This window comes from Poecilia reticulata, chromosome 17 (genome assembly GCF_904066995.2).
Source record: "Poecilia reticulata chromosome 17, P_reticulata-male-v2, whole genome shotgun sequence".
Taxonomy (NCBI): Eukaryota; Metazoa; Chordata; class Actinopteri; order Cyprinodontiformes; family Poeciliidae; genus Poecilia; species Poecilia reticulata.
This window is the reverse complement of record NC_088846.1, coordinates 9,840,610-9,855,975: the sequence shown is the minus strand read 5'-3', so window position 1 is coordinate 9,855,975 and position 15,366 is coordinate 9,840,610. Positions and strand designations below refer to the sequence as shown.

The 15,366-nt window shown below is 39.4% G+C and overlaps 4 protein-coding genes across 6 annotated transcripts; 1 reads left to right on the top strand and 3 right to left on the bottom strand.

Annotated features, from left to right (window-relative positions):
* Window positions 1-1,265: 1,265 nt before the first annotated feature.
* Window positions 1,266-5,083, bottom strand: LOC103478846 (uncharacterized). 3 transcript variants are annotated; one of them, XM_008432922.3, is made up of 6 exons: window positions 4,848-5,083; window positions 4,239-4,298; window positions 3,684-4,123; window positions 2,334-2,409; window positions 2,162-2,257; window positions 1,266-1,868 (listed from the first exon to the last, which is right to left on the bottom strand). In XM_008432922.3, the coding sequence occupies exons 1-6, from the start codon at window positions 4,883-4,885 to the stop codon at window positions 1,502-1,504; spliced, it is 1,077 nt and encodes a 358-aa protein (XP_008431144.2). In that variant the 5' UTR covers window positions 4,886-5,083; the 3' UTR covers window positions 1,266-1,501. The 3 variants fall into 3 exon arrangements, with proteins under 3 accessions (XP_008431144.2, XP_081453999.1, XP_081453998.1); XM_081597873.1 differs by having other exon boundaries at window positions 4,940-5,079; XM_081597872.1 differs by having other exon boundaries at window positions 4,944-5,079.
* A 649-nt stretch (window positions 5,084-5,732) lies between these two features.
* LOC103478848 (UDP-glucuronosyltransferase 1A1-like) lies at window positions 5,733-10,562 on the top strand. Its single transcript, XM_008432925.3, has 9 exons — window positions 5,733-6,647; window positions 7,043-7,106; window positions 7,854-8,002; window positions 8,267-8,394; window positions 8,528-8,621; window positions 8,722-8,847; window positions 9,268-9,355; window positions 9,452-9,671; window positions 9,748-10,562. Exons 1-9 carry the CDS (start codon window positions 6,126-6,128, stop codon window positions 10,016-10,018), a joined length of 1,662 nt encoding a protein of 553 aa, XP_008431147.2. The 5' UTR covers window positions 5,733-6,125; the 3' UTR covers window positions 10,019-10,562.
* ndufb3 (NADH:ubiquinone oxidoreductase subunit B3) lies at window positions 10,133-11,942 on the bottom strand. The gene is made up of 3 exons (XM_008432926.3): window positions 11,811-11,942; window positions 10,918-11,046; window positions 10,133-10,368 (listed from the first exon to the last, which is right to left on the bottom strand). The coding sequence occupies exons 1-3, from the start codon at window positions 11,918-11,920 to the stop codon at window positions 10,218-10,220; spliced, it is 390 nt and encodes a 129-aa protein (XP_008431148.3). The 5' UTR covers window positions 11,921-11,942; the 3' UTR covers window positions 10,133-10,217.
* Window positions 11,943-12,468: 526 nt separating this feature from the next.
* On the bottom strand, window positions 12,469-15,181 carry pecr (peroxisomal trans-2-enoyl-CoA reductase). The gene is made up of 8 exons (XM_008432927.3): window positions 15,023-15,181; window positions 14,530-14,663; window positions 14,267-14,432; window positions 13,716-13,797; window positions 13,529-13,625; window positions 13,345-13,455; window positions 12,986-13,097; window positions 12,469-12,873 (listed from the first exon to the last, which is right to left on the bottom strand). Exons 1-8 carry the CDS (start codon window positions 15,132-15,134, stop codon window positions 12,791-12,793), a joined length of 897 nt encoding a protein of 298 aa, XP_008431149.1. The 5' UTR covers window positions 15,135-15,181; the 3' UTR covers window positions 12,469-12,790.
* Window positions 15,182-15,366: the final 185 nt, after the last annotated feature.

Genomic DNA, 15,366 nt, shown 5'->3' with positions numbered 1-15,366 from the left:
TCTTATCTGCTTCTCACTTTCCCCCCACCCTTCCTCAATGTTCTCTGCTATCAACACAGAAAAATCTCCCAAAACACACCACCGCTTGGCTGTTTGGGGAAAACATGCAAATTAATGAAAAATAAATTTTTTTGATACTTTCTTTTTTTTTTTTTCAGAAAAACTGCTATTTGTAGATAAACTCGTGAATTACCCCTATTTTGGGAGAATAAAAGATATTTCTATTATTTGCAACATCTTATTGATTTTTTTTTCATGACTATCACAACAACTGGAGAAGTGGGCAAATTGCTGGGTTTGAATAAACCCATTAGTTTCCAAAAAAAAAATTGCAGTTTTCTTTCAACACAACGAATTACTTGTTACCTGTTAGTAAGACAAAGAATTAAACTTATCAGTATTTGGGAGGTGGCGCCACCTAGTGGACTGAAATGCTGGAAGCAAGACTACCGTTTGACGAACTAAAAAAAAAAAAAGCTTTGTAAAAAAATTACAACTGTTGCATTAGCTGCAATAATACGCCTGTAATGAAATATGTTGAATCTAATAATATTGGGAAAATAGTTCAATTGAGAAGCAGTTACTTGTGAAACTTTTGAGGTTTATGTTACATCTGGTGTAACACATAGCATTTAAAAAATATTAAAATACAATTTAAAAAAAACATGATGGTAGTGTACTTTTTATCCTAACCATTACGCTTTATATTTATATTTAAATGGCTGAAAGCTCTTAAACGTTATACAGACGTAGGCAGATACAAAAAATATCATGAGGAAGAAATTGAACGTATCAGTGGATGTGTGTAGAGAAAAACTTATTGACATAAATCAATGGCATCGGCTTATGTTGTATGTGGATGAGGATATTTTAAGTACAAGTGTTATGTGACAAAAATAAGTAAAAAAAAAAAACAGCCTATACCAAAGTACAAGTATACACTTTATTTTGTATTTAGTCTTAGACTTCTCTTTATGCTTCACTGTGCTATTCTTAAGAATTCACAATAAACATTTTGTTCTATGATTGGCATTTACTTGAATTTTGTTATCAGATAACTTTGCACGAACAAAAGGAAAACAACACCATGTTTGTGGTGTACCTAATTTTGAGGTCGCACCTTGTAAAGATGTGTGAAGTCTTAAAATGAATGATCTATTGCATCAGCAAGTAATCTTACGCTGAATTTAACAAGTAAGCTTTCTTTTTTTGGCTGCAATAAATGTGGCAGGTGTTGCACTACAGAGACAGATGCAACTGGTAAAAATGTTTAAATACATTTATTCACAGTTAAGATGCATGGGAATTTCAATTCAATTAATTTTTAGCAAAAACACAAACAAACAAATAGATGAACGTGAATGCTTATGAAACTGCAACAATACTTTAAGGAAAACGAATCCAACAGAATTAGAGTAGCGAACTCAAACAGCACTTCAAAAAATAAAGTATAAATAATCAGAGGCCCTCTGCTTCGATAAAGACTCCGACCGTGTTGTTGTTAGGATGTTTCTCTGATGATCACGCTGCTGCTCCCCCGCAGCTGAACGAGAAGATCTCTGAACTCGCCCATCTTCTTCGGTGCTCTCCTCGGGGCGCGGACGTCCGCTGATGCCGGAACAACTTCAGTCACACCGTCCTTAGCACAACCCTCCGTTTCTGGATTTACTTGATCTCTGGGGTCGCTGACGCTGCTAAAACTCCTGTTTGAGTTGTCGACCATGGCTTTTGTTTTTGTGTGCTGGTGCAGACTGTTGTTTTGGAGACGCTGCTGCTTAGCAACGCGGGAGCCTTGAGAACTGCTCGTCCTCTTCCTCCTCCTCTTCTTCTTCTGATTTTCTGCCTTGGAATTGGCCCTTCTCAAGTTCCTGGCACGGATGGAATATAACATATGATGTTGTTTTATCCAATGCTGTATAATTGCTATATCTAAAAATAAAAAAATTCTGAGCTTGAAAAGTCAAAAATGTTCAACTTTTGAAATTCTTCCACGGTTTTTTTACAGAACATTTCTGAGGGGTTTTTTTTTTCTAGCAAATTTTAAATTTTTAAACATTTTCCTTGTTCCTTCCAGATTTTTTTTGGCAAAAATGTACTCTTCCTCCCCCCCCCCCTACATACAATGACCCTAATAACTGAAAAAAGTAAGCACACAGTTTACCTCTTGAGGAAAATGTGCGGCCTCGAACAGGGTGAGGATTGCTCTCCTCGTCTCACAACGACTCCATCATCCAGCTGAATGTGACTTAACAACCTCCTGTCAGCACACACCTAATATAAGCATGCATGTAAACAGCAGCAGCTATTATTAAACACACCTTCAGGTATCTTACCGTCTGGCATCAGGTTGTCCTTTAGGCTTCCATCTTTTCATCAGGACCCATTGGTCACAGGTCAGAGATTTGGGATCTGGAAGACAAACCAGGCCGTAAGAGTCCATGTGAGATGGGGGATTAGATATTTCTTATTCCAGTGGCTTTCTTTAAAAGTTTATGGTGAATAACAGCTTTTTTGAGAATAAATGTACAACAAAGAGGATGAGGTAAACCATGGCCATAGCTATTCAGATAAATAACGGTGTAGACTAGGGCTGATAAATTAATTGTGATTAATTTATCATTGTAATAATCGTCAACTAATTTAGTAATCAACTAATCGCTTCCCGGATTACACAGACTCAGAATAAAGGACATTTACTGAAAGAAACAGGACATTCAAGCAATAATTCAGCCAGAACTGCACAATATACATGTACATTTTGCACTTAAAAGAAAAAAAAAACCTGCCTGTAAATATGTGGCAGTGTTCGCTACACCTGGTTCAAATTCACTAGAGGAATGCTTTGCTTCATTTTAATTTTAAGAAATTGGCTTATTTGTTTATTTTCATTTTTTAATTTATTTTTAATATTGTGTAAAAAAAAAAAAAAAAGAAAAAAAGAAGGCATAAGTGAATAAATTAAAAAAAAACTTTAGAATGTGGCAACTTTTAAAAATCAGATTAATTACCAGCTTAATTAATAGATTAATCAATAACTAAATTAAGTGTTAAATGCAGCCCTACGTTATGACCAATACTGGTCATCTTTTCGACCAGGAAACAAATTTATTAGAAATAAAGCAGTTGGAGGAGCATGAGGATGCGAGCGAGTCTGACGAAACGACCTGATGCATTGTGGGAAGAGTGTAAGGAGGCGGCGGCAGCACGACGCTTTGGGGGATGTTGTTCTGCTTGGAAATGTTTTCCAGGAGTTATTGCAGGTTATAAATGAACGAATATACTTCATTAATCCCTAGAGGGGAAATTCACATTTGAGTAAATGATTATGATTATGTAAATCATGTCACAGAAACGGTTTCCCTCCCTAATTTCAGGAAACGCGTCTCTAATCTAATAAGATAAAGTATTAAACATACTTTTCACTAAGCCTGCATTTCAGTATTAAAATATTGTATTTATTTCATTGATCTGGTGTAATATTCAAATTCTAAACGTCATGTGTTCACCAAGTGTAAGCAGATAATCATAACCCCCCCCTGCCCCCCCAAAAAAAACTCCGTAGCAGTGTTAGAGTCCCTATACTTTAAATCATTGATGCACTCCTATTTTCTCATCCACGATTTTTTACACCAGATTTTACTTTTTCATTTCTCTTAGCACAGCACTTGTATGAATAAACTAACCATTATCTAGAAGTTTGCTTCTGATCGGCGTCTTCAACCTTTTAGTCTTCTCGTACAGCTTGTGGCAAGCTGAGCAAAGGTCGCGGTAAAGCTGGTCTCTGTAATCACAGCACAGAGCGGACGGACCGGAAACTATGCTGCTGTTGCTGCTTTCAGAGCCACTTTCATCATTTGACTTATCCAGTCCATAACTGAGTAAGCCAACAGCCTCCCTCGCGGCCCCTTCCTCGGAAAAAGGATTGCTGGTGATGAGGTCGATGATGTCACTTCCCTCGCTCTCATCCGCGTGGGTCTCCTCCAGCCGCGGCCTTCCTCTCTGGCTCCTGCGGCGAGACCGAGTGACGTCTTCGTTTGATGCAGGACTTTTCTGGGGGAACTTCAGTCTGGAGGATCGTCGGAGAGACATGGGCGTCGTCCAATTCAGGGTGTACTCAAATGATCTGTGAAAGAGCAACAGCGATTAAGTACAAGGGTACATGTTACGCTGTTCCCTGTGGGCAAGCAATCCAAAATAAGGACTTTTATGCGTTTCCTTTCAAAATCCTATGAGCTCACCTGTAATATTCGACTTTTATGGACAGTGAGTGAGATACGTCAAAGTCATTTGTATCATACCTGCAACATTTGGAGACAAAAATAATAATAATCACGACAGATATATAGAAATATTACAGCTGCATATTAACTAAAACATGGTGTTCCTTTCCCTCATTGTTGACATCACATCAATAGGCAACCTGTGAAATTTAGTTTTCAGAGAAGATCAATGTTTTCTTCAACTAAATATGTACTCCTGATATGCTATGATACTGAATGAAAATAAAATTCACAACCTGCAACGTCTACGTTACGTCAGATTTTAGGATACATTTTTGGCAGGTAAATGTATTGCAATCTAATGAACGATTAACAGGCGGGTCGTGGTTAGAAACAGTAGCTAAACAGTGTAAAGTTAATTTACATTATAAAACGACAAAAGCTAAGCAAGGCCTTGTAAAGACCCGTGTCTTGATCGAAAAAGTTCAACTCCTGGCGAAAATTAACACTTTTGTTCAGCTAAAGTTTGAACCGAGGGGGAAACCAAGCTAGGCTAAAAACAAACAGAACATTCAGAGCGCCAGGTTCGCCGCTCTCTGCTGAACCGTGTTCAGATTTTAAACTCACGTCGGCTCACTTCCCTCACAGTTTTCATCTTCAGACATGCTCCTAGCTTCTTCATTCGTCTGCTAAAACTAGAGGAAGATAACCGCGCTTACACACCGGCTCGCGCTGGGATGCGCAGCTCTCGGACGTCATCTGCTAGGAGTCGGAGGAAAGGTGCGCGAGGCGGCGCATGGAACTCTGATGAGCCAATCACGAGCCAGCACTTCTATCCAGACTTCATCTACGGCAGAGAAGAATTACATTACAACGCCACCTGCTGGCCATGAGCGGTAGCGGTGAAGTAATTTCATATTTTTAAGAAGGATTTAAGAATTTTAAACATATTTCTCTGCTCCTAACTGGGTCATTGTTTTTTAAGCTATCTTATATTTCATATTCGTCAATCACCACATTTCTGTCTCTACCTATATTGCACGACTCCAAAATATAGATTATTTTTCTAATATTAGACTTTTAAGTTTCCTTAGTTCAAGCTGACTTCCCCTACTACTCGTGCTTCTTTGTAGAGCTTTTTGGCCACATTTTAACTTCATGATTAGATTAATTCAAAATTCTTCAATAATTGCTTCTTTGTCATTATAAAATTGTACTACATTGGTAGTAGTTGTAGTAGTTGTATGCCGATTTTGTAAATGATCAATAGAATAATAAATTGACTACACACTATAGGCAATTCTGAAATCATTTGCTAAATGAAAAACTAAAATCAATATTTTGAAGATATTTCAGTCGTTCACAAATTTCTATATATAAATAAATTTGCACTTTGAAGATTTGACCTTATGCCTAGATCCCATCACCATAAACAAAATTAAAGTTGGAGAAAATTGCTCAGATTGCTCTAACGAATGGTCACCAGCATGTTTGTTTTCCAACATAGCCGGCTTGGCCCAATATCAGTGGTGCAAATTCCACAACTTTTTCCCCTACTGAGATTACTGAAGTTTGCATAAACACTCGTAAACCCCGTTATTGATGCCTGCTGAACTTTACCTCAGTTCTTTGGCTGACGAAACATCAGCAACAGGAGAAATGTAATCACTTAGTAACTAAAGCCTAAAGAACCAACAGTCTGACCTCTGACTACAGTAAACTGAGATAATTGCTGTTCTTTTGTTAAGGACTTTGAGCACATGTAACTCTATCTTCTAGAGAAGCTCCTGCAGGAAGAGGAGCACAGGGCGTGGAAAGTTCACACTTGTTTTCAAAGGAGAGCAAAGAAGGGTTTTGTTGTTTTTCTTGTTTCATTGGCGATACGTGAAGAAGGAAGGACGAAGAATGAGGAAAGCATATTTTTTGGTATTATTCCTCCTGAGCATGGCTGTAGAGGGAAGAGGTGCTGCAGGGAAAGTAAAGGACTCTGCAGAGACTCCCAAGCTTGTCAAGGCAAGCAAAGTCAAAGAAACCGACACCATTCCTGAAAAAAGCGGCTCTTCTTCAGGATTTCTAGGTAACCTGCTGGTGGTGCCTATGGATGGGAGTCACTGGGTGGGCATAAAAGCCATCGCACAAGAAATGGGTCGGCGTGGACACAGGGTCACCGTGGTGATTCCGGAGATCAACATACGGATGGGTCCGGGGAAATACTATGACACGATCACCTATCCTGTTCCCTACGACCGGGACTACATGAATTTTGTGATGAACTCGCACAAGGACATCTTGGAGAAATCGGCGCAGCCTTTTATAGAGAAGATGAAGAAGCTATTCAGTCAGATCCAGAAAATTACAAACGCTCTTCACACCACGGCAGAGAGTCTTCTGTTCAACGCCAGCCTCATTTCTCATCTGGCACAGCAGGTGAGTGAACATACAGCACGGGGACAGATTTTTCGATTATGCACAAAAGATATGGTTTTTGCTTCAGTTTTATCAAGTGTGTTGCCTGAACTTCCCTCTGAAATTGCAGTATAGACATTTTCAAGGAATATTTCCGTATATTGCTTGGAATTCCTTGTTTTAACGGTGGCATTAATTTTAACCTATTTATTTTCTGCTATTAAATTTTTTGAGGCCTTTCCTAAAAAAAAAAAGAATATCAGCATACAACGCCCAAAACTTTTTGATCTATTTATTGTGTCTCACATGCCTCAGCAACCACAAACTTCAATTAATTTTCTTGTATTTTATGTAAAAATCCAACACAAGGTACTGAGTATTTTTTCTTCTCTCCTTCTGTCTCAATTCCTTCATAGAACTTTGATGCAGTCCTGACTGACCCAATGGTTCCAACAGGCTTGATCGTTGCTCACAAATTAGGTAAATCACCCCCCACCCCTTTTTGTTATGTGGTTTGTTTGTTCTTCTATGCAATGGATCACACATGTTTTAACAAGTTCCACCTCAATACAAACTGCATTCCTAATGAAACTCCACTTGAACTAACATAAAATCACAAACCTGCACGCCGACGTAAAGAGGTAGCTGAGGATTCTAACAAGCACCTACATTTTTGGAATGCAAGTCATGGTTCAATCACTTTCCAAAAAATCCCTAATAATAACAACCCTCCATCTTTCTTTCTGTACCTATTGAAAGTAAATGATTTTCTTCACAATTAATGGATTAGATTAACCAGAATATTATGTAAAAGTCAACTGGTTTCAGTCACTCAATCATTAAGTGAGACACAATATATGGATTAGTAAAATAAACTCATGTTTTAGCTCCTTTATTTCTCCTAAGCATGTTGAGTTTCTGCTATCAGGCAATAAAAACACAACATTTAAGATTAGAATATTACTTCAGACCAAAGAATGATTTCAAAAACATAAATGTGGACTTAATGAAAAGTATGTTTAAAACCGGCTTAAAAGTTATTTTCTGAAAGTACGCTTTAAAATCTGTACTTTTATATGTAATCTCTACTATCGTAATATTATAATTAACATTATTTAAGTTCCCTGTGGGATCAATAAAGTATTGAATTGAAATAGTGCCATTTTCTTCCGCGAGCCACCAACAGGCAGCGGTTTATGAGTCGTGTGTACCCTAAATCACTTCCAGGTATCCCCACCATTAACTTACTGCGGGGAGTTCCCTGCTCTCTGGATATGAAGGCTACAGGCTGTCCCTCCCCACCTTCCTTTGTGCCTCGATTCTTCACCGGATACACAGACAGGATGAACTTCAAGCAGCGCGTCATTAACACTTTGGTGAGTACAGCGAATGGAAAATAAAAGACGGCTGCTCCAGCTTTGAATCAAAGCGTTTAGTATAAGCAAAAAACTACCTCCAAATTTAAGCTAACACTGTGTAGTTTTGCAATCTTTGGACACCATTTGATAATTGACAAAAATGTACCCGTTTTGTGCCAACTCTGAGTGATCAAAGAACAAAACAACAGTTTTTCATTTTGATTTTGCAATGCCAGGGTTTGTACACCATAGCCATGGCCTTGCTTCGTTTCTGACCCACAGGTGGCGTTACTGGAGCCGTTGTTTTGCAGACTGATGTTCTGGCACTTTGACCAAATAGCCTATGACTTCCTGGAAGAGAAGGTGAGCGTGGCAGAGCTTTTTGCCGAGTCCGCTATCTGGCTGCTCAGGTAGGATGTTACAAGATTATTTTTATACCTTATTTTTTAGATAAGGTCATTCTTCCTTGAGGCCTCAAGACTTAGGCAACAATGAAGAAATGTGTGTTAAGTTTGAATTTTCTTGTGATTCTGTTCACACAAGGATTGACTTTACACTGGAGTTTCCCCGCCCTCTCATGCCCAACGTTGTCCTGGTCGGTGGGATCAATTGTAAAGTGAGGAGCCCTCTTCCTGAAGTGAGACATTTTTACCAAATCTCAAACTTTTCCTGACGTTCCTCCTCAGCGCCTCTGGGTGAGAAGAAACGTTAAGAAGCTCTGATGTGTGTGTTTTCAGGATTTGGCGTCGTGGTTATCAGGCGAGCATGGGTTTGTGGTGTTCACTCTGGGCACCATGGTTTCAGAGCTGCCAGATTACATCACTTCTACCTTCCTGGATGCCTTCAGCCAAATTCCTCAGAAGGTGCAGGGACACTAGTGGATAACAATATAAAGTCATCCGGTGCCTTGTAAAGCCACTCATATTCCTTAAATATGTTCATATTATTTTGTCATGCTGTCATTTAAAGAGCCAGACCAACACAAAGTGCAAAACTGTGAGGTAGATGGAAAAAGAAACATGATTTACAACATTACAAATAATTGAAAGCGATCTATTTGAGTCCAGCTCAATGTCAATTTAATACCAGCTGTTCTCTGGCCACATAAGTTGAACTGAACTGAAAAGCAAATGCATGCCACACTTTTCAGTGAGAATTTCTGAAATTAATTTTCCTTTTCAGAATGATGCAATACTGATTTTGAAGAAGTTCAGTAGGTGTGAATACTTCTGCATGTAACCTCAAGCTTTCCAAACTAAAAGCTCTATTAACACTTCTGATAGGTGATATGGAGGTACACTGGCAAGTTTACATCCAGAATCCCAGACAATGTGAAGATAATGAAATGGGTGCCTCAGAACGACCTGTTAGGTAGTAAACCTATCTAAAACCTCTAGGAGGATGACATATCACTGCTCAGACATATAAAACATCTAATGTTGTAAATAATTTGATGTCTTTTGAAAGCTCATCCTGGAGTTCGGGCTTTCATCACTCACGCCGGCTCACACGGAACATTTGAGGGCTTGTGTCACGGTGTTCTCATGGTTTTGGTACCACTGGCCGCAGAGCAGCCCGACAACGCACAGAAGATAGCGAGCAGAGGAGCCGGAATCGTACTGGATATCACCTCTGTCACCACAGAAACCCTGCTGAAGGGGCTGAACGAGGTCATCAACGACCCCAGGTAGGAGGCGGCGCAGCTGAAACATTTGTCCCCTTCAGCTGTGAGTTCAACCTGTTCCATCCCTGTGCGCGCACAGGTACAAAGAGAACATCCAGAAGCTTTCAGCTCTTCACACCGACCGGCCGATCGACCCTCTGGATCTGTCAGTGTTCTGGACTGAATTTGTCATGCAACATAAAGGAGCGAAACACCTCAGACCTGCTTTCCATGACCTGTACTGGTTCCAGTACCACAGCCTGGACGTCATTGCCGTACTAGCTACAGTGCTGCTGATTTTTGTGGCACTGACATTTAAATGTCTGAAGCTCTGCCTCAGGAAACTGAGCAGGAAGAAGAAGCAAGAGTAGTTGGTGTTGCAAATTCTCCGCTTCCACCCTGATCAGTGGGAGGACAGGAAGTTTTAAAAAAAGTGGTAAAAATCCTGATTTTAAAACACCGTAAAGAATAAAAATAAATCTATGGAGGGGATCAAAAGAAGCTTTATTAAACTGAAAATACAGATTATCATAAAATCAAATTACATAATGCTGGCTCCAGGGAGGAGAATCAGTGTCCTCCTTTCTTTGGGGGAAACATGGTGTACTCTATTGCCAGAGCGACGGTGAACGCAGCGAAGCCCCATTTAAATCCTCGGAACAGAACTTCTGACAGAGTGATCGCGCGCGCGAAGCCGCCCGAATACCTCCATGCCTCGTTGCTGCAGGCGAACAGAGACAGAGGGGAGAAGGCAGTCAGACATCATCTTGGATACAAACATAACCTTGTTAAAGTGCCAGATTTATCCAGCATAAAAACTAGACTTTGATAAATTGATTGGAAACTCTGCTAAGCTGCAATAATATAGTTACATAAACCTTAAAGTGATAGTTTATTAAAACAACGTTTGACTCAGTTTTGACATCGAGGTTTCTTTGGTGGGAGTCACTCAGCATCCTGTATTGTGATGTGCAAATATTTGCCAACTCTGCCTCACATATCCGTCAGACGTTAGCTGAATTTGCATTACAAGGATACACAGACACCCTGTTATTTCTGTTTAATCAGATTCAACGCAATCAATGGCAGGTGTAAACACAAAAAAACTTAATGCCGAAACTGAATCAAAAGTTGCCTTAAAATATTAGTTTAAATATTCACTGGGATGTTGAAACTTATTATTTTTCATATTTGTTCCTTTAAGTTGTGGAACTGTAATTAATGTACTTACATTTCTCAGACATTTTTACATGTGTGTAAAGATACTGACCGAGCCCACGGGTCTTTGAGGCCCCTGGCTGCCAGTCGCTGCTGCGTGAACTCCAGCGGGGTTCCTTCCACCTTCCACTGCCGCCAGTCCGGCATGGACATCTTGCTGTGGCCGTGATCACCTCCCATGCTGAAAGCAAAAATGTTTCTCAGTCCTCATCTTGTTGGTGCTTCAAATGCTCTTTGTGTTCTCCTTTCATAAAATAAGTTAAATCTCCGGTTGTAAATGTGTTTAGTACAACTCACTGTAAATAAGATAATGAAAACAAGGAGAAGAAAGCTTCACGGACATGGTTAAAATGCTAAGTTTATACATGTTTTGTGCTCTTCTATGACAGCAGCTGTATCACTTTTACAAATTTCTTTATGTTCTTTAGAAACTCTTCTATTGTGACGTTCTTCCAAGACATAATTTATGAAGATGCCTTTTATCCTTTGTAATCTGTTTTAGTTACGTTTAAAACGTACGTCAATAAAACTAATTAAATTAGTTTGAATTATTTTTCCTTTACACTTAATTATGTTTTATACCAGCGTTAATCTGCCCATATTATAGATGCTACAACTTTTAAGCAGAAAAGTTGGAAAGAGGCCTTTTTAATATGAGACAACAGGAACCATAACTGTAATATACCAAAGCACAACGATGTCAGCACACTACACATGTATCTACTTTTCTTTCTTTCTTTAGATAAAACAATAGCTGTACTCTTTCTGAAGGAAGTCAATAATTTCTCAGCTAGCACGCTAGCTAGCCTACGATATTACAAATTCACTCCAAGACCTATTTTAGCTTACTGCTTTGTTTGCGGTAATAATGTGGAACCACAACCCGAGATATGGCAATAGAAATAGCTATATAATGTAAAGCTTAAAAAAAATAAATAGGTGTACCTGAACGGTTTGTTGTGACCTCTGCTGCTGAAGTGAAGACTGCGACAATCAGCGGCACTTGACGGCAGAATTACGGCGAAGTGTTGAGGACAAAAAACCAACGTTTTCATAAAGCGCGAGCATACGTATAACGTAATATGTGATTAGGTTTACATATATTTACTGGAATAATAAATATTTTGCTTATGTAAAAAATAAAGTTGACCTTCATTAGAGTATACTCCACCAAAAATATATCGATGTTACTTGGTTACCAACTTAGTATGAACTTATGTCCACATATTCACTATTCTTGTTCAAGATAAAATGAGAAGTAAAATTCTTAAGATTCATGATTTAACACACAAATATAGATTTTGTTGTATACTGTGACTATATTACACATATTAAAAATACCTCCATATAGTTAGCTTTCACTATCACGTGTAAATATACCATAACAATCCAACTAACACAAATTGATGACTAGGTCAAGCTGAAATACAGATGAAATTGATATAATTGATGGATGTATGGATGCAGCTTAGAAAACTGAATAAACAAGTAAATCAGGAAACTACAACATTTTTCCTACCTCTTCCCATCCTTACATAGACCTTAAAAATACAAAAATACTTATATTACAAACATTAAAAAAAAAATTGTTCCCAGGCAAAAGTGCAGACTACCCATATTTTATTGTTTACATTTTTTAATCTCTTAGTGTGTGTTAAGTAAAAAGAAGTATGGTATTACCTTCAAAATAGCTGAAAATGCTAATAATTAAAATATTTTAGCATCAAATTCATCTATCCCAACAAAAAGTTACACTTATGTTGCTACTTTATTATATACAAATTTGCACACAATTTCCACTATAAACCACACTCCACATATATACATTAGGTTCGATCATTAAGGGTCTGGTGATTTACCACTGTGGCTGTACTTCTGAGGTACTTGCCATCTAACCATTTGCTGTTTGCATGTTCTAGAATGTATTAAAGTTTGCTTTGTGTCTTGAGCAGCTCCTTCAGAGCGTCCAGGTTTTCCCCCTGTGGAGCTTCAGGCCATGAGCTGTGCTCTGCACACAAAACACACAGAAACAATCGGCTCACTATAAAATACATTGTATAAAAAAACAACCTTAGAAAGCCGACAATATAAGTGTAGCTGTGATAACGAGCTGCACATACCAGGTATCTCCCACAGGGCGTGATACAGGCTCTGTCCTGCATCCACTCTCAGGGTAGCCCCAGAGATGTACGAGGCACCGGGAGACAGCAGGAAACATACAGCAGAGGAGACCTGAGCAAAGAAAAGTAGATTTTATTGGCTTTAAATGTCTTATAATTAAATAACTCTGCACATTAATTTAAATACATTGTACCATGGGTGTTACAAGAAGCATGATTTATAACACAAACTTTCTGGGCTGATTAATATTTCTGTCTTCAATTAGTAGTTTCATTGGATTATTCGTACATTCCAGCACATGTCTTTACCCTAAGCAATAGTTGTTGATGATTGTGGTTGTATTTTAAAAAGAACACACCTCTTCTGGCAGTCCTAGTCTCTTTGCAGGGGTAAGTGGGATGGACATCTTGAAGAGGTGAGGTCCAAGCTCCTTATAGTTCTCCATCGCAGTTTTGGAGAAGATTGTTCCCTTAAGCCAAACAAATACCCCAGTTACTGCAGCACAGAAACATAGGCTCTGATCAGTCCATAGCTTCACGTACAGGTGCCACAGCATTGACTCGGACTCCTGAGGTTGCCCACTCGATGGCCATCGTCTTGGTTAGGTTATCCACGGCTGACCTCGCTGCTCCTGTGTGCCTGTCAGCGAGAGGCAACGGCAGGACATAGCAGGAAGTGTGCAGAAACTTTTCACATCGTTAAGTCAGTTTGTTGGTGAACGCGTCTTACGCCATGCCTGGGAAGCCTTTCCACATGTCAGCGATGATGTTGACGATCACTCCTCCGTGCTGCTTCATCCAGGCTGTGTAGACTGAGAGAAGGGACATGGGGCGGTCATGTAGAGAACTCGGTGTCTTGATGCAAGTATTTGTATGCCTTGAACTTTTTCACAAGAAAACAAATGTCTGTCAGATTTGAAAAATCTGTTATTATTCTTCTACTTCTCAACTGCACTCATGGTCCGTCGCATTTAGATTCATCGGGATGAGTTGATTTTTGAAATGATCATCAACTAATTTAGTAAACAATCACTTCTTAACTGGAGTATACAAACTCTAAAAAAAGCAAGAAAAAATTTAGAAATTTAGCATTTAAGATTTTTAAAAATACTGCTTTGTCTAAAAGCAGTTCCATGTAGAACTCCTCAAGTGTCATAGTTTTGTTTGTTTGCATCTATTCATGCTTTTCTAATATTGTATAAAAATGACTCAAGTGATTAGATGAAAAATCTGCAAAATGTTCCAATATTTTTTATCTGAAGGTGCCTGACTTGAACTTACCCTCCTTGCAGCAGTAAAAGGTTCCAGTGAGGTTGGTGTCTATCACAGCCTTCCAGCCTTTGGAGGCTATCTTCTCCACCGGGCTGCTGAACTGACCCCCTCCGTTGTTCACCAGGTAGTCTATCCTACCATACCGCTTCAGCACCGAAGACACAAGAGCCTTCACCTGTCACAAAAAAAACCCAAGTTGCAACAGTCCAGTTAGAGCAGTCACTCCTGCTGAGCAGATGAGCATGCAGAGAGGTCTGAACATGTTGTCTCGCCTCGTCCTCACTGCGGATGTTACAGGAAACCGGGGTGACACTAGCAGGGCTATTGGGGGGGATCTTCTGCCTCATCTCCTGAGCCGCTGCCTCCAGCCTTTCTGCCTTCCTGCTGGAGATCACCACGCTGCAGCCTGCAGACAAAGCAGCAGCAGGAGGTCAGAGGGGTCACGAGACATGATATGAAGCTGATGATCAGCAAGTTACCGATGACAAGTCCTTATGTTTATGTAAATATGCCTCTGAATCTAAAATTAATTTGCTCCTCTTCTGATGAATAAGACTGTAAAACAAACGTTGTGTTACGTAACAACGGCACTACACGTGCGTACTTAAGATAGGGTACATTCAAGGTTAATTATTACCTAAAAAACATGTATCTGTAGTGTAGTTCATTTGGCGATGGTCACCAGATAGGTATTGAAAAATCTACTGAGTTTGTTAAAAGTAAAGAAAATTAACTTTATTTTTTATTTGAACAAACTAGTCTCACCTAGCTCCAGCAGCTCCGCAGAGATGGCTTTACCGATCCCCGTCCCTCCGCCGGTCACTATCGCTACTTTGTGGTTGAACAAGCCCGGTCGGAAAACACTGGACGCCGCCATACTTGTTTCTACTAGGAGTCAGTTGGAGTGACGGCTCTTACCTGAGTAACAGCGCCCCCCTCCGGACACACTCCGTAACCATCCATTTTGTTTTGAAGACGTTTACTTCGGATGAACTTTTCAAAGGATTTTAAACTGAATGAACATTATTTTTTCATACTAAATTAAGCACAGCAAGCTAATAGTATCACGATTTGAATATGGTTTTGAAAGCAGTTTACTAAAGTGTGAG